The sequence below is a fragment of the Pollicipes pollicipes genome, unplaced genomic scaffold, assembly GCF_011947565.3.
Source record: "Pollicipes pollicipes isolate AB1234 unplaced genomic scaffold, Ppol_2.1 Scaffold_6686;HRSCAF=7923_pilon_pilon_pilon, whole genome shotgun sequence".
NCBI lineage: Eukaryota > Metazoa > Arthropoda > Thecostraca > Pollicipedomorpha > Pollicipedidae > Pollicipes > Pollicipes pollicipes.
The window spans coordinates 19865955-19884467 of NW_023596921.1; the positions used below are offsets into that span (position 1 = coordinate 19865955).

The 18513-nt window shown below is 59.3% G+C and overlaps 1 protein-coding gene across 1 annotated transcript in view; it reads right to left on the minus strand.

The window, feature by feature from the left end:
* The window catches only part of LOC119108025 (neurobeachin-like), a 42228-nt gene extending 24088 nt beyond the window's left edge, over positions 1–18140 (minus strand). The window contains 7 exon segments of the mRNA XM_037231608.1: positions 2289–2411; positions 3762–4010; positions 4678–4773; positions 9818–9921; positions 11744–11870; positions 12623–12730; positions 17970–18140. Coding sequence (XP_037087503.1) covers positions 2289–2411; positions 3762–4010; positions 4678–4773; positions 9818–9921; positions 11744–11870; positions 12623–12730; positions 17970–18134 — 972 coding nt within the window. The 5' untranslated portion in view covers positions 18135–18140.
* Positions 18141–18513: the final 373 nt, after the last annotated feature.

Here is an 18513-nt window from a genome sequence, read left to right on the forward strand (position 1 = left end):
GCTGGCATCGTGTTGGCAAGATGAGCGGGTGACGGCTCAGAATAGCGCGATCAATGGCATGTGCCGGCGAAAACAATCGAGATTAACCGGCCATTCCACGCTGAATTAGAACGGAGCCGAATGAATTTTGGCCGCCCAGACCCGAGCCGCCATTGTGCGCAGTGACACTCCAGCAAACAAGTGATGAGGTGGCCGGTGGGCCGTCACATCCACCATGCATTTCTGTCACAATCTTCCTGGCACTCTCGTATCTCGTCGTATACAACGTGGCCCTCATTGTCCAGATGTCGCAGCAATATGCGAAAAGTATTCCATTTTACGCCACTAGCCGGCGTTGAAGCCTCGCCGATTCCACTCGGCCCGCCCGCCCTGAGCGTGCAGGGACCCTTGCGCGGCATCCATCACTCCGGGGGAACTCATCCGCTCCCGTTGGGCCACTCCTCGCCGCCCCCTGAGGGCCCTCCCGCGACCTCTCTCCCCTCTCCGCCCCTCCCGCGTCCCTTCTGCCGCCAGCCGACTCCACCCGATCCGCATTCTCCACGCGTTCCACCCGGACACGGGGGACAGCGGCCCAGTCGGCGCCTCCACAACAACGGAAGCGGACCGGGCGGCCGCCCCGCGCCCGACGCTCGAATCGATAGCGGCCACGCTGGGCGGGCCCGCCGCCGGCGGCAGCGCCTCTCGTCGCGTCACCCGCCGCCGCCGCCGCCGCCACCAGTGCCGCCGGCTGGTGGGTGCCGGGGCCGGCCGCAATCCATTAGAAGCGCCGATGGCGTGCTGGCGACAGCACGTGCTGTCGCCGGCACGTGAGCCGGCCGGCCGCGGTCGGCCCGGCTCGCCCGCGTCGCCGCTGGCCGAGCCGACTCTGAGCCGCCGACGCCCGCAGCCTCGAGCGCAGCCGATCCGCCGCTAGGCACGGCCCGCAGTACCCTCCAGCCGTGACCGAGGCCAGCAATCACCCGCGACAGCCGGTGCATGCTGTGATCCAGCTCTGTGCAATTCCTAGTGTCTGCACTGGGGCAGGACGGGCAACACATGGCACAGAAACGGTACAGTGGGCCGCTTCGACAATGGTCCAGTGTATCGCGTCTGTACAGATAGTGCGACTGGTTTCACGCGCCTGTCCGGCCCGCTCGCTCGCTGCATCCGCATCGCGCACACCTCGTTTTCTCAGTGTCCTGAGTCCACGCCTGCCCTGTCCTGCACTGCCCTGTTCTGTTCTGTTCTGTGCTGTGCTGTGCTGTGCTGTGCTGTTCTGTTCTGTGCTGTGCTGTGCTGTGCTGTGTGTGCTGCGCTGTGCTGTGCTGTGCTGTGCTGTGCTGTGCTGTGCTGTTGCATCTTATCCTTATCGGCGTGAGTGGGGCCCGAGCGGGTGCTCAGTGTGCCATGCTGGGCATTGTTAACGTGGCAACACGCAGGATTGTCGTGGATAATCTATAGGGAAATGCAAGAGCAACTGTCTGAATTCTGGGACTCTTAAGTCCAAGCAGGAACTTACGGACAGAGTCGTCATCGGGGGCACGCGCCCCGCCCCCTACTAAATTATAGCGTGTATAAATTCAAAGGTGACTTAAGGCTGACAGTTCACAATTTTAGGTAAATACAAATACGCACGCCTGCGGCAAGCCAGACTCAGCATTCAGCGATTCGTTGTTTTGCACTGTGTCCCCCTCGCCGACGTCATCCCCGCGTACACCCCCGGGTCCAATGCCCGGCGTTCTACATCCGAAGTGCGGGGCCTGGCGTGCTCTGTTCTCTGCCCTTTGGCACGGCGGTGCCAGGGGATGCCCCGGCCGAGACGAGTGAGGCCGCGGCAGTTTAGCCGCAACGACCGCGCGGCCGCCGTCACGTGACCGATGATTTGGCAGCCGGCGAATCCTCGCACAACACACGAGGAGATGGCGCTCAACATCGCAGAAGTAATCGGGTTTTATGGGCGTGTGGACTGCGGTCGATGTTTGCGCCGCGGTCCATATCGCTAATCATCGCTCCGGCACGGGCAAATGGACTAAACTGCTGCGTGCTCGTTTCTCTATACGGTGGATCACTGACGACATGGCCACATTTCCGAACACCGACGCACGGTGGGCACCGATGACGGCTTGTGACCTGGTCGTACGGCGGCGCACGGTGCATGCAGTTGGTGCATTTGCACCACCGCCGTGCACCGGTGCGTCAATCTGCAATGACGTCACGACGACCGTGCCCCTCATTGGCTGCTCTGAGTTTCAGTCGTCGCTCCCTCCGCCCCATGTCAAGGACCTGAGCGTGCCCCTCTGGGTACTGACCTCGCTCCCGGGCGACACGAACCAGGCCATCTCGGTGCTGGACGCCAGCTGGCCGTTGACGAACACCTTGATCTCGCTCTTGCTCCACCGGTTGTAGATGTACACGATGGCGATCATGTACCACTGCAACGCGCCGGCGGCGGTCAGTCGGGCGTGCCTTGGTCGCTGAGACGGTGACGACGGCACCCTGCTGAGGCGGACCGGCGGGGGCGGGGGCGGGGGCGGGGGGCGCCACTCGCACTCCCGTTAGTGGGCCGCAAATGGCGCCCACCTCCGCGCGAGCTCCGAATTGCAATGGCAGTCCACAGAGCACAAACACGTACGATATAACGTTACAAACTGAACGTCATGATGGTCAATGCTCTTTGAGTGCACAACTTCAATGGACCACAAAGGACTATCGCAATGTGTCAGAACAGCGCTGTGCCACGCTGGCCCAGAGACACCGACTACTCTGACGGAAAAGCGAACGCTTGACCCAGCCGCCAAGCGACGAAATAGTAAATACTTCGTCAATCAACCCGTCCGGATGCCGCACCGCAAACCGCAAGCTGTTTACCGCTTCAGTTAGAGTCCGAAATCAGCCCATTGATCAACTGAATGACGCCATTTGCGACACGCTTCCTTCTGTTTACCAAGCGCCGGCCGCCTGTGCTCCGCGCCGCTGCCGCACACGATCTCACCACAGTACACACACGGAGATTGGACGCCAGTCAGCCCCGCCGCCCAGCCCCAGCCCGTAACCGTATCCGCGCTTAACCAGCAACGGGCCTGCGGTTTCCTGGGGGTGACTCGGCACCACATCATCCGCAGCTAACACACACACGCACGCGCGCACGCACGCACGCACGCACGCACGCACGCACGCACGCACGCACGCACGCACGCACGCACGCGCGCGCGCGCGCACACACACACACACACACACACACACACACACACACACACACACACACACACACACACACACACACACACACACACACACACACACACACACACACACACACAACACACACACACACACACACACACACACACACACACACACCACCGATCACCGCGCTCCGAGACATTGCGTGACCGGCCGGCGGCGGGCGTCTCCGGATCACGGCCGTCAGAGCACGTGTCGGCGCGCAGGCGGGCCGCGGCGCCAGCGCCAGCGCCAGCCGCAGCGCCAGCGCCAGCCGCAGCACCAGCGGCGCGGGGTACCGCCACCCGGCAGTCACGCCGCGCGGCGACGTGCCGTAGCAGCACGGTGCCGGGCTTCCGAACCTCAGTCAGCAGCGGGGATTCGGGGAAGGCTCGAGGACGTGAACCTCGACGTGGGCCTCGCGGTGGTGAGAAGCCGGCAGCACCCAAACGACGTCAAGGCAAGCATCAAAACCGACCGAAGCACCGACATCACGAGCAGCACTGCGCCAGCAGCGATACACCAACAGCTCTTTGAGGACGCACAGACGCAATACGTACCTTACGCGGCTGGAACTCGTACTTCACGCAGTGCTGGAACCCCTTGCCCTTGATCTTCATGGCGGTGAGCACCAGACAGGAGCCGACGAAGTGGGCCGAGTAGCCGATGCCCTTGCTGGTCTTGAAGCTGTACAGGTAGGGCTTCTCACGCTCAATGTTGACCGAGTTGATGGGGTCCAGTCGGAACCAGCAGGCGAACGTCCAGCCGCTTTCGTACGGCCACCGCGCCAGCGGCGGGATCACGATCGCCTGCGGCAGCGGGGTCACGGGTCATCGACGGGCGCGCCGCCAGGTCGCCAGCCCGCGCCACCGCCCCGTCGGCGGCGGCCGCCACGCCGCGCCACACCGAAACGAGGGCGGAGCGCTCGCCGGCGACCGGCGCCAGGCCGGCAAAAACGGCCGTCCGTATTTCCGCAGCTGCCGTCGGACATTTCCCAGCGGCGGCCGTGCCGTCGGCCGACCCAGCTCGCGGACGTTGCCGACAAAAGCGCGGGGACGAGCACATCAGGCGGTTGCTGACGCTGGCCTGGTGCCGTCCGCCACAGACAGCGCCGGTGGCGACTGCGATCCGCATGGAGGCCGCGCCGCGCCGGCCGTGTCGGGGGAGTGGAAAAGTGTTCCCCGAAACGGCCCCACCGAGAGCCGCAAAGGGAAGCGTTGGCATGCCCACTCCCAAACGACCGCCGCGCCGCTCCATTTGGGGACCAAGCTGTTGCGGAGTTGATTCAGGTGGTCACCGAGCTCACCGAATTCAACGGACAAGGTTCACCGGGCTCACCAGATGGCGAGGAAGCCGACTTTACTCTCCCGAGATCCGCAATAAGCTCAACTAAACTCGCTGACCGGGTCCGCCGAAGGGCGAAGTTGAAAAAAGAGAGAAAGTCATCGGGCCGTCCTCGCCGGGGAGACAACTCACCGAGTTGGTTTTGCCGGGGAACATGAAGAAGGTGTCCGGGCTGCTGCGCTGCGGCATCTGGCGCAGTACCGTCAGCAGCTTGCTGGAGTGGCGCGGCTGCAACGGCGCGCACAGACGGCGGTCACGGGGCAGAACATGACCCGGACGGGCGCACGGCACGGGAACAGACTGCCCAGTAGGATACCAAAGACAGTAGGATAAACGCGGCTATACCGCCACGACCGACCAGCACCTTGGCAAGCCGGGAGGGTGCTGAACGTGGTCCAACAGCGCTGCGGACTGGTGCAGGGGGCAGGGAGGCGGACTAACGTGGCAGCCGCACCATACACGTCAGGGCGGGACAGGACGATCGTTGTGCACCCCTCAGGTTACGTCGAGGAGCACGGGCCATCTTGGCCGCCATCTCGGGTGCCAACATGGTCCTTACCGGGCTATTTACCCAAGCATTATTCAAGCGACGAGAGCGCCTTGCAGCGAGATCTGAAATCCAGCAGGCGCCCACAGCCGCCCTCCGTTTATCTATTTTTCAGTGGCGTTACGGTTTGGAGTAGGCCAGGTATGGCCCGTGAGCGAGAGCTGACATGTAACAACATTTACGAACTTCTGGTAGAGAGGCTGGCTCCATCATAAACGCATTGTGTGTTCGCGATAAGCTGCGCTGTTTGACATCGCGTCCGCAGGCGCGTTCCATTACGGCTCGATAGAGCCGAAGGCCATGTATGTTGACAGAGACCCCGACCCCTTCCATGACAGGCACGACACAAATAACTAACAACGCCGTTCCAAATGCCCACGACGTGCTGCAGCTTCCGCCTGTCACGCGGCAGACCCCGGTGACCGTTATGAAAAGCCCCGCTGGATTGATATGTCGGAGCCGCACCGGCAGGCAGATTTGTGATCATTGGCTGGGCCTCGACTGCGTTGCAACCCGATCGAATATTGATCAGCCAATCGCCATGGGTGCGGCGAATTACGCTCTCAGAGCGAGGGTCACGGCGCCCCGGGGAGCCCGGTCGTCCGGGACGACCGATCGCCGGCCGGCCGTGGCCGGCAAACCGTCCATCCGGGGGAGGGGCGCACCCACCAGCGGACCAATCGATCACCCACCCACACACAAACCACCCGTCCATGGGTGAGGATGGCCGGCCGGGCACGTCACTGACCACAGGCCGGGCCAACAAGCCTGCCTGACAAACCTCACCAATCGCCCGTTATCGCGAGGCCTTAGAGACGGGTCGACCCTGGGCGACCCGGCCTCCCTTCCTCCCCTCCCCATTACAGTGCCGTCCGAGGAGAGGCCGGCCGCGCGGCCCTGCTCGCCGTCGAGCCCGGCCGCCTGCGGGCCGCGCGCCCCCGCCCAGCTTTGGCGCGACCGAGACCGTGACGCGCGCTTTCCGCCGGATTGCGTTCGCGCGATTAACGCGGGCGAGCCGGCAGTTCCGCGCCGCCTCCGCACGTCCTGGGGCGGGGCGGAGCCGGGAGCTAACCCTCCGCTCCGGGGCTCTGGGGCGCAGGGGCAGTGCGAGGCCAGTGCAGCGACCCGCAGGGGAGATGCGTGAGGCGCGTCCGTATCGAACAGACGCGTCAGCTGAGGAACAGGCTTGCACCTCGCGCCCGTTGCCGGGCAGGCTTGTTGCTGTTGTCACTGGAGCTTTGTGATGCGGTCAGCGCTGACGCTGACATGACGTCAACCTGGCCCCTCGCCGTGGCAGGAGAGCGGGCGCAGCGGGGAGCAGGATCCTTTCCTCCGGTTTCTCGGACGTGCAGCTCAACCATTACGCTACAGTCACCTCTCACTAGGCTGGGTTATCATGCGCGGCTGCGTTTTGTTACTTTTCGAGTTGTCGTTTTTTAACAGAACGAACTACTGTTTTAAACAATAACCAAGTGGACACAAAACCAGAATGGAGGAGTAATGTCTTGCCAGCATTCAGCAACGCAACACTCCCAACAGGACTGTGCGAGCAGCCTGCCTGTTCCGCTGGTCTCGTGCTGGCTGCGTCCCTGATTGACTCCCTTGGGACGCATCCACAGTCGTACGCAGCCTTCGTGGCGGCAAACGGTGCGACCAACGCGTGCAATCTCAGGCCAACAAAATGCAGCGCAGCAAGCATGCTCATTGCGCTCCCTTTCACCCAGATCCCACACTTCAAGCTGTAAAGCAGAACTCAGCAGGGAATTTAATGACTGCTGCGACATATTCCAACGCCATAAACAGTCCAGTACCATAACATTGGCTACACAAGTTTCCGCCAAACTCTTGGCAGTCTAGGCGCTAAGCCAAAGACTCCGTCGCCTGGCAGCTCCTATTTTCGACGTGAGCGCGGTACGGTCGATGTTCGAGTCCGGGATCTGACAAGTCCACAGCGAGCCACCGTCCGGACCGGGCGCCCTGACCCTACGCGGCGAGCAGGCCGGGCGCGAGCTCCGGGGCTCCTCCCCGGCGGCCGCAGGTCGGGCCACGTACGGCCCGCGCGCAGCGCCGCCGACGCCACCAGCCTTCACGTCAGCCTCACCTTCACACCGGCGACGACGCTACGGTCAGCGGGTGACACTGAGCCGCCAGCCAAGAGTGCAGCCCGCCCGACGCCTGGGCCACCGGTGGAGCCCGACCCGCCAGCGGAGCGCGACCGATCACGGGCGTTCGGTCTCGACCCGAATGTTTCGATGTGGCAGAGGCGGCATAGAGGATGCAATTCGCAGTGGCCATGCGCAGAAGCATATTTCCACGATTCAAAGGCGCCTCCTTCTCAGAGGACAGGTAACTTCGGTGATAGGCCGCGAAATAACATAATTCGAGCTAATGCTGACCAGATCTTTATCCGCTAAAAGCCAGCCAGCAATATGCCGTCTAAGGGAGACCCGCTGACCCCGTGTTCGCTTCTCTGAGCGATAAGGACGCCGCGGCCGGGCTATTCACATTAGGGCCTTTTCGGAGTTCAGGTCCAGGTCCAGGTTCAGATTCAGATTCAGGTCCAGGTCCAGGTCCCGAGGTTCAGGTTCAGGTCCGAGTCCGAGTCCGAGTCCGGGTCCGGGTCCGGGTCCGGTCCGGGTCCGGATCCGGGTCCGCATCTGCATCTGGGTTGGGTTCGGGTCCGGTCCGGGTCCGGGTCCGAGTCCGGGTCCGGGTCTGCATCTGGGTTGGGTCCGGGTGCGGGTCCGGGTCCGGGTCTGTATCTGGGTGTGGGTCCGAGTCCGGGTCCGGGTCCGGGTCCGGGTCCGGGTCCGGGTCCGGGTCCAGAACCAGGTCCAGGGCCAGGTCCAGATCCAAGTCCAGGTCTGGCACGGCACTGTGCGTAGTTCCGTTCCGTCCCGTTCCGTTCCGGTCCGGTCCGGTCCTCGACAGACCACACGCCTCATCGTCGGACGCGCGCCCATCCGTCGTGGCTTCGTTTCCCATTACTGACGTTGTCACAGCCGCCAGCGAACCCATTTGTAATGAATGCCTTCCATCTGGCTCCGCGGTGGTCTGGCATCTCTGGAGGCCAGACCTGAGGCTGGCTGTCACAGCTGCGTGGCTTTTATAAGTGGGCCTCTGCCGCACTCCGCGGCCCTGATTTCCACGCCTTCGGCTCGCTCCCTTTGGACTGAAAGCTGATGTGCTGGATGCTGCCGGGACAAAGACCGATCACGTTTCAAATACCCGTCGAAATTTCTGAAAACGCGTAGCTGTTAATCGTGAAATCGCAGGTCACGGGGTGTAATATACACCCTGGGAGCTACGATTTCACGACAACAGCTGCCAGTATTTAAGAACCAGACGCCTCTCCGACTTAATCAAAATTCATTGCAGCGCTAGCGGGTCTTATCGCTGGTGTACACGAAGTCCGTGCCTGTCCGCTGATGAATTCGCTCATCTCCGGCCACGCCCACTGGGCGCGCCGCCGCTGCTGGTCGGCGCCAGCTCCAGCGCCGTGGCCCCGCTGCCGGCCGGCCACGCGGCCGCTGCCGGCCCCGGCTGTACCGGCCTCATCGCCGCTGCTGGTCGCGCCAGCTCCAGCGCCGTTCCCCGCTGCCGGCCGGTCCACGCGGGCCGCGGGCCGGCCCCCGGCTGCAACCGGCCTCGGCGCCGCTGCGCCCGGACCGCCCGCCGGCACCGGACGGGGGGGGGGGGGGGGGCTCTCAGCTGAGTCTGAGTCATCCCGCCGCTGCTGCAGTGCACCTTGCCGCCCCTCCCCCCCCCCCTCCGCCCCTCACTAAACCACCACCGCGCCTGACCCGGGGTTGAACTAAAACATTAGGATCCGCACATGACCAAAGTGAGTTGTCTGCCACTGAGCATCTGAGCACTTGTGACTGTCCTCTTGCAGACCTGGAGATCGACGTTTTTCGAACTAGCTTAGACGCAACACGCACAAACTGCACGTCATCCGCTTTCGCATTTGTTTCGGAGAGACCCGGCAACAGTATAAGCCTTTACTCCCAGAACTGCCCAGCTAAGACTCAACTGACGGCCTGGGGAAAAAATTATCGGCGATAATTGCTCTACTGAATTGACAGCCGACGAGCCAAACTTCTTCCACCTCATGGGACCAGTCCATATCGTCCGTCCAAAGCGGTAGCACTTCGTGACCTTTTCAAACCAATCGAATGCCTCTGACAGCCTTTGGGAGCGTTTCAACGTACTCCGTCCAGATACTTTGTTGAAGAAATGCAGGCAGCACGGCTTCCAAGCGTGCCTTAGGGCTCCGTGTATTTCAGGACGGGTGTCCTACACGCGAAACAGAGCTTGAGACGCGCACACCCACCACCAGCATGAAGGCAGTGGAGTTTCCGTTCGCCGACAAGTTTACCCTAACCTTTAAACGTGGCAGGAGCGGCTTCGCCCCCCCCCCCCCCCCCCCCACACTCGATTAGTACAGGCTGTCTCCACCTATATTTCTGGCGGAGTCTCGTCCATCTGACTATGCATAGTACATACAAATGGTTCACTACCACAGACATACATCCTTAGCCCTCCACCGACTCAGACTCGTTCAGGGTCAATCCACGGGTAAGTAAAAAGTAAACTCCAACATGGCGGTGCAGGCGACGCCTGGCGCATGCTCTGGGCGCCGAGTAGTGCAGAGTCGCCCGGACGCTCCGCCGGTCCCGGCCGCCCGGCGCTGGCGGCAGCCGCGCCGCGCCGGGGGCTGCCCACTCACCCAGGGCCCGTGCCGGCCTTCATGCTGCCCACCAGCACCTTCAGCTGGCTGACGGTGACGTTGTAGGTGGCCAGGGTGCCCAGCAGCTCCCACAGCAGGTCTGCGGCGCGCGGGATGGCGGACGTTACGCGGCCCCCCTCGCAGACGACACGCGACATGCAACGGCGCGGGACCAACGTTCGCCCACAGCCCATCCAGTTTGAACCACTACGACTTCCGACAAAGCCGACACTGAATCAAGGAGCCCCGCTTCGGCTTAAAACCGGGGGTGGCAAGGTTCGAGTCTAGCCTGATTCCAACTAAAGCAGATGTTGTGCTCACATCCGGAGTCAGCTCCAAAAGGGCCGACTTCAGGGGCAAACATATTGACACATGTTCTAGGCCACGAGTCTGGACTGTGCTAAACATCCTAACGTATATTCAAAGCTATGAGTCTCGACTGTACTAAATTCAATCCATTTTTTAGACGATCCCGAGCCCAACCCACAACCGAACGAGGGTTAAAACACCCCTCATGGTGCCAGGATAACCACGAACACTCCCATTTCCGTGCCACGTCATGGCGTGCTCACGGCCCATCCGGGAGGCAGTACTCCGTGACCTGGCCCGCGGCCTGACGATCCCCGCGCCGTCCGCGGCCGGCCGGAAGGGTCGTCGTCCGGCACACTACCCCCAGCGCGAGAACGCACAAACGCCCCCAAGACGCCACTGCGTGCCCGCCATCAGCGGCGGCAGCGGGCCGCCGACCGTCGGCGCAAACGGGCGCCGAGCACGGCCTGCTCTATCACGCGCGGCTAGTGCCATTACACGGACAACACGAAGGCAGTGGCGAGCTTGCAGCGCTTCCAAGGCGGCCTCCGGACGGCGCGCTCCGGGGTCCGGCGGCGCGCCTCCGGGGTGAGGCTGCAACGCTCAGGGTCATAGCGGCATGCTCCGGGGTCAGGCGGCATGCTCCGGGGTCAAGCGGCGCGCTCCGGGGTCAGGCGGGCGCGCTCCCGGGTCAGGCGGCGCGCTCCGGGATCAGGCGGCGCGCTCCGGGGTCAGGCGGGGAGCTCCGGGACACGCGGCGGCCCCGACTACTGGGCGTTGCGGTGGTGCACCGCCAGTGCATAGCTCGACAGTGGCGCACTGCCCGTCTTCCGCTGGCTGCACACGACTGATAACCATGAGATTGTGAGCAGGCGGTCGGATAGCCAGCTACCACACCGCATGGCGAGCATATGGTTAAATCACATCAGATGGAGAAGCCTAATGATGGGACACGACTCAAACGCAGCGTAGAAAGGGCGGTCTGCTGTTGGACTGTCAAAATCCACCGGATTTTATCCCCAGCTTCCTTGCCAGACGGTAGCTTACACAACTTCTGGTTAACTGCCGCATGGTACTACCGTACGACCGCTCCGTGAGTTCAGACAGTAAAATGTCCCATATTTGGTATGCCTTTTAACCATCCCAAACTTCAGATTTATTTTATAGATAAAAGTTTCTTTAGCTAATCATTTTATTTAGATAATGAAGAAATATAGATAAAATTAAGATTTCTACGCTTTCGTGACTGAGAAATTTTGCTCTCCCATCCAGGAGCCCCACCCCGCCACACAGATTCCATCGTCTAGCACTTTTAGAATGTCACTGGCATACCTACGCGACTTAACGCAACGAGAGTGTTCCATCCCAAATTTCAAAATCACTACCTGAACGCCCAGAAATCCCCCCCCCCCCCCCCCGTCCCTCCCACACACCAAAACCCAAAACGCCAACCTGTGAAACAACACCGCCCTGCCGATGACACAACGCGCCGCGACTCTCCTGTGACAATGTCCTGTCCTTGATCACGTATTCAAACATGCAAACAAGATAAGACGAGTGCTGAGAGTGCAGCGAGCGGGAGCGCGCCCCGGGGGCGGGCGGCAGTCGCGTACCCGCCACGACGGTGTCGGCCTTGGGCAGCCGCCGCAGCACGTGCTCGATGAGGCCGACCTCCACGCAGGCCTGCATGTTCCGCATGGACTTTCGCAGGATGCAGGTGAACACGCTCCAGATCTCCGCCTGCACGCACGAGACGGCCGGCGCCATGTTGGAATCCCAGCTCAAGGCGCCGTGATGGAAGTGACGCAGTTCGGCGAGGCGATCCCGATGGCGCGGGGGACAGCGCACGACCGGAGGGTGACGGAATGGCCACAAGATGGACACAACACACGTATCTGCAACCGTCCTCCGGGAGCAAAGATGCCATCGGAAGAAAATAAACCCCGGTCAGTCGGCGGACAACCACTGAACGACAACGTAAAACAGTCGCCTGCGTTCACGGCATCCAGCTAATTTGCAGCGACAAGAGCGAATGACCCGCTAAAGCAGGCCGCCAGACAAGACTTGTCGGTTATAGCGCCACACTAACTGATTACTCTAACAACTCTGACGCACAATTTACGTACTAGTCACTAAATTGATCACGGCCTCTTGCTAGTCAGTCAAAAAACAATAACTGAGATACAAACCTGCTTGCAAGTGTCCCAAAAACCAAAAAACAGGGGCCCACATCCACGCCGTTTTGGCGCAGAACTGAGAAAAGTACCCAATGCCACCGGCTGCACGTGCTGAACTCTTCGTCACATTTTCAGATATGTACCTGACCGTCAATCGGGCATCGCACGCCGAGAGCCAGGCGCCAGCCAGCCTTCAACGACCAGGCCTACAGGATCCAGAGACCCACGGGAGCCGTGGCCCGGTCCGGCCCGGTCCGCCCGGTTCGCTGCCCGGGGCCCTCGCCCCCCGCCCCGAGCCTTCCCGCCGACACTCACCTGCAGCTTCATCACCGAACAGTGGTCCAGCACCTCCAGCATGTGCAGGATGTTGCCGGCGTCCTGCACCACGAAGTTGAGCTCCATGTCGAACTCACCACCCACCAGCTGCAAGGGCAAGGCGCGCGTCAGTGGCAGGGCGGTGTGCGCGCACCGCGGGGGAGGCTGCAGGTCACGTGGGACAGCGGTGCCTGTGCAGACATCGGACATCACGCAGGCATGCGGAGGCGCACAGCCATGGTCACAGCGGACACAAGAACACAACGCAGCCATCAGGAGGTACACAGGTGGACGACGGCTGAATACGGGCACATCGCAGTCGTCAGCGAGGGTAAACAGGTGGACGACGGCTGGAATATGGACACATCGCAGCCGTCTGGAGGTACACAGGAAGAACGACGGCTGAATACGGACACATCGCAGTCGTCAGTGAGCTACACAGGTAGACGACGGCTGAGCATGGACACATCGCAGTCGTCAGTGAGCTACACAGGTAGAACACAGAAGCGCACAGCCAAGTTACGGTTTCACATCAGTCATGGACATGCACCAGGTCTTGGGAGGCGCACACAGACAGATTCCTGCCTGCAGTCCCATTAACACGCGCTCGGAGGGGGGGGGGGTAATTGACCCCCCCCCCCCCAAAAGGTTCTCTGGCATATTTTCCGAACGGTGCGGTGTAGCCGCGCCAATTTTTGCACACCTGTAGACAACTGAGTTGCGCATAGTTTGGTACAAAAATTTAGATGCGCCTTGTAACGTCGCTGACCTACGAAAGGTCAAACCCACGCCATGGATTCAGCGAAGGCGATGTCCAAGGAATCGCTAAATCCGATGCGACAACGAAGTGTTAGATGAAGCCATACATCTCCGAGATACTTTTTGGGCAACACTACAGTTGAATGATCACTTCCATTGACCTAGGGTCAGGTATGAAGGTCAGACTAAATTCAAACCAGGATCGTTTCAGTACTCTAGTTCTTGCCGCATGGTTTAGGTTTCTGATGCTCATTCTGAATTTACTAATAACAGGAACCGCATTTCACATCTTCCGTGGACTTTTTAAGGATCGGAATAGGCCACTGACCCTAAAATGGCCTGCGTCAACATTTTGTTTTTAGGAACATACTGCCTAGGGTAATCTATGACGCTTATTCAAATGCAAAACTCAAAGCAGTTTTGCATGATTTTAGTTACCATGACCTTCTGGGCATGACCTTGTTTGGCCTTATCTGACCTGAAAATCATGACCTAAGAACCTTAAAGTTTGGCACAAGTGAGTTTACATACAGGCTAACACACGCCGCGAATTTGGCGTTCTAGCTCCCTTAGTTTCTGAGATCTCAGGCACTTCAAATCGGCCCCAACCCGAGCAAAGAGTATTCAAAACCGGCCACCCGGGCGTGAGTTAACAGATAAGCATATAACCAACGAAACGTGGACACATACAAGTGGTCTTGATGACACAGGGGCTCACAACCAATCACCATCATACAAAGACACAACGATCAGAGAAAAAGAACGACAAACAACATGAATTACGGCAGGTATAACCATGTGATTGCAGTTTACTAATTGACAATGTCCTCACTTTATAATTGGCAGAGCTGATAGTTTGCAGTACACTACGACACGTATAGCAAGGCGCTTAAAGCAAGGGCGCATGCGCAATCGTTGGGCTCCTTAGCAACGCACGGGCAGACACAAGTTATAGCGGGGACACACAAACACAAACCCATTATAGTGAAACCGCGAACAAGCCATGATAACGACACTGGACATCCAGCCCGTCGCAATCCCGGTACATGTCAAGACACTTAAAGCGCACTAAAGACAAACCGAAAGGCACTAGTTACAGCGTGGACACGCGGTAGATAAGAGAACCGTTTGAGTTTTGGTTCGGTGTCCTAGTCAAACAGAGGAAATCGCGAAGTCGCAGTGTAAAAGTCGAATATTCAGAAGTAAAAAGATACTAGCCATCATATTTCATTTGTTTCAGGTCTTTTCGAAATTCTGAAACGGGTCCACAATTGGCTATCTCAAAGCATCTGAAATCACAGAGTACATCTGAACTCAGTAATGTGTGGTATATCGAGGCAATAAGCAGTGCGAAATCTTGGTTAAGATGTCGGGATATTTCGCTCGATGAAAAAAAGATATCCAGCGACACGTCATCCTGCAACACGGCACGGAAAACACCAGCTACAGCGTAGACACGACCTGCACCCGATAAACGCTCCAGCACACTGTTTAAGAGTGCAGAAAAACGACCTCAAACCAGCCACTGAGCCGACACACGGAAGGCACCAGTCACGCTCTGGACACACAAACACGTACCGATCACAGCCTGAGGATATGGCCACCACCGGCCGCAGTGCACATACAAAGACAGACATCGATATTGATCACAGCCCGGTCGCACAGACGACAGCAGGCCGTCACAAACCCTTACATAACCGCACGAGCTGTTACGGCACCCAAAGCCAACAGTATCGCCTAAATTACCGGCTGTCAACAGCACCTTTGAGGCATTGTCCCTCTGGATATTAGCCACTTACGGGCTGTGTCATAGTGCCACGGGCTCCAACATCAATATGGTTCAAGCAATTTGAGAAGCAGATTGATTTCGTCAGTTTGCATATGCTAGAGCAATTGCCCTAAATACAAAACTATCGCGGCACTCGCCACGCTGACCACTCAAAAAGAAGCAGCGGCATTTCCTGTTTCGAAATGACGTCAAATAGACATTTGCTAGGGTCTGCCTGGGACCAGAACCCTCCGTAGTCATATCTCGTCACGGGGACAACGAACCTGATACAAAGTGGTGAAATCCTGAAAGTCCCCAGACCTATCATCCAAAGAGCAGCGTGATGGCAGAGTGGTCGGTGCCTTCGCCTCCCGCAGGAGCCCCGGATTCAAAACCCGGCTGCGCCTTGACTCATGAGCACTATTATGATATCTACAGTCGCAGACGCTTTATAACACGGCGCATAACGACATGTGTTGCGTTCGCCTTCGCAAACAGAAATAACAAAAGGTAAGCGGGTACTTCTAATCCGTACTTGCCCGCCATGGCACAGCCTGCATCGATGACGTCTTCCCCTCATCCTCTGCGAAATATCCGCCTTAGCTGGGAATCGAACCCACGTCGTGATGCGACTCTCAATGCCTGCGTCTCCCATTCGCTACGAGGTGCGACTGGACTGCTATCCACCGCGCCACCCGAGCAGCGGCGTAGCAATCAGCGCAGCTTTGCAGGTCTTCAAACTCGGAATGCCGGCCAACGACTTTGAATGTCATGTGACGGATCCATCCTCGCGTTACGCATGTTGCGCAAACGCATGGTCATCAGATATAGTGATGATGATGATGATTGCAGCTTTGCTGCGCGCCGACGGCGAAGGCTATGTTGCGCCCGTCATCAGTATGTCCCACGTTTGGATGAAGCCATAAGAATAAGTGATAATGATCATCTCTTTCAAACATGTTCTCAAAGACCATGTCTTGCCCAATTTAAGCAAGCCTTTTTAATATGCTATGCCAAAAACATAACGCTCCAAGGCATTTGGCATATGATCTTCTAGAAGACGACTGTCGCATGCTTTTAACATTTGGCTCGCCAGTTCCATTTGACAAGGATTCTCTTTTCTATTTCTGTTCTGACCTGGCTCATTGGACCAAGCAACTATTCATGAAGGCTGATCCAGTAACGTTCTTCACGTCATTCCACTTGTCTCCCATCAAGGATGGCCACCCAACTATGGCGTCACAATAAAAACCGGGCAATCCATCCAAGAGACAACCAGCCGCACGTCCCAGCATCCCAAATAGTTGCAAACAACTGTTGGATATCGTCCGTCCGCCAGGTTGACGATGTTGCCTCCGCTGACCTTTTTCATTTCAGCTCGCCAGAGGGAAATTCCAATCCAGAGATCACCAGATACCACGCGGATAGCATTGCGGGTGCCCTCGTATCTGCCTGAATGAGGTGCGTATTGGGCCTAGATTTGCTCTCATAAACCGCCAAACGACGAGAAACTGGCACTACTCATGTCTATTTCAACGTGCGAGCAAGATGTTAAACCCAGTGGGGTAAACATTCTACCTTAAGGTGGCTCACGAGACATGAATCAAGCGTCTCACGACGGGGTGTGTTCTTACTGCAGGGATGTCAAAAGCCCAATTAACCTACGTGCTTAGATAGCAAAAGCTAACGAGGTAGAACGTGCCTGCCCATTTTGCACCTGCATAAATTGGGCTCTGATAGCAGAAAGTGTGAAAAATGACGCAAAAAAATGGTATCATGGGTTGCGCGACTAAACAGGTGCAGCACCCGTAAGCACGCCTTCCATTACTCAATCTCCCATTACTTATTGCACAGACAACCAGCATCGGGACCTATCGGTTTCCCTTCCCACCCTCTCCGGCTGCCCGTAGATTCCCGCTAATCACGTAACGTGTCGCAAAAGTGGAAAGTTTTGGGCTTAAGCTTTTGAAGAGTACCAGGGGAATAATTGATTTCTGTCTCACTGGTGTACCTACCAAATTAACCACTCTTCTAAATTTTGGTAAGGCAACCTGGTAACATTGACAAATAGTACAACTAGACATCACATGTCAATGTGAGGCCGCCAATAACCGACCCAGCCTACGATAACCGATCCGAGCGACGATCAATCGGATCCATCCGACGCTACCCCCCGCTAACCCCAGCTGGTGACCGCCAGCCTGCCCCAGCGCTGCCTCTGGCCATCAGCTAACACCATCTGGTGACGGCCGGCCTGCCCGACGCTACCTCAGCCTGGCCCATCGGCTAACACCATCGGTGACGGCCGGCCTGCCCCGAGCGCTGCCTCAGCCTGGCCCATCGGCTGACACCAGCGGTGACGGCGGCCTGCCCCAGCGCTGCCTCAGCCTGGCCCATCGGCTGACACCGCTGGTGACGGCCGGCCTGCCCCAGCGCGCCTCAGCCTGGTCCATCGGCTGACACCAGCGGTGACGGCCGGCCTGCCCAGCGCTGCCTCAGCCTGGTCCATCGGCTGACACCAGCGGTGACGGCCGGCCTGCCACAGCGCTGCCTCAGCCTGGTCCATCGGCTGACACCAGCCGGTGACGGCCGGCCTGCCCCAGCGCTGCCTCAGCCTGGTCCATCGGCTGACACCAGCCGGTGACGGCCGGCCTGCCACAGCGCTGCCTCAGCCTGGTCCATCGGCTGACACCAGCTGGTGACTCCGGCCTGCCACAGCGCTGCTCAGCCTGGCCCATCGGCTGACACCAGCCGGCCGAGCCACTTCGCCAGCAGACCTCGACCCGTCGGTCACGAGCTCAGGCTCGGCCCCTGACTCACCAGGTGCAGGATGGTGTTGACAATCTCCTTGTCCTCCATCTGGCCGACCTCCACCAGGCCGATGAGCACGGCGAAGCGCAGGTCGTCCGTCATGGTGGAGCGCATGATGTCCTCGGAGGTGCGGATGCCGCCGGCGTCCGCCTCCTCCTGCTCTGCGGCGGCCATGACCGGGCGCGGCCGGCGCGCGCGCTGCTCGCGTCACTCTCACTGGCGGCCGGCGCCGGGCATGGCGTGTGCGCCGGCCGGCGGGCGCGCTGCACTGAAGACGGCGGCTCCGGCCGCGCTGCGGGCACCGGTCGACGCGGGGGGCACCGGCGCCCAGCAGGCTGGGTCACACACACGGCAGGCGGCTGGCGTCGGGCTGAGGCAGCAGACGGGCCTCACCCTGATGATGTCTGAAAGGAACCGAACCTGTCAGAGGCCTCGATGTGGTCCAGACAAAGGGCAAGGCCACACATTTCAGCAGCTGAGTGCATTGGAAAGCTGCAATGTGATGACAACAACTGTCACAAGGGCAGTCAAAAGAGCAGATTGGATGCATTTG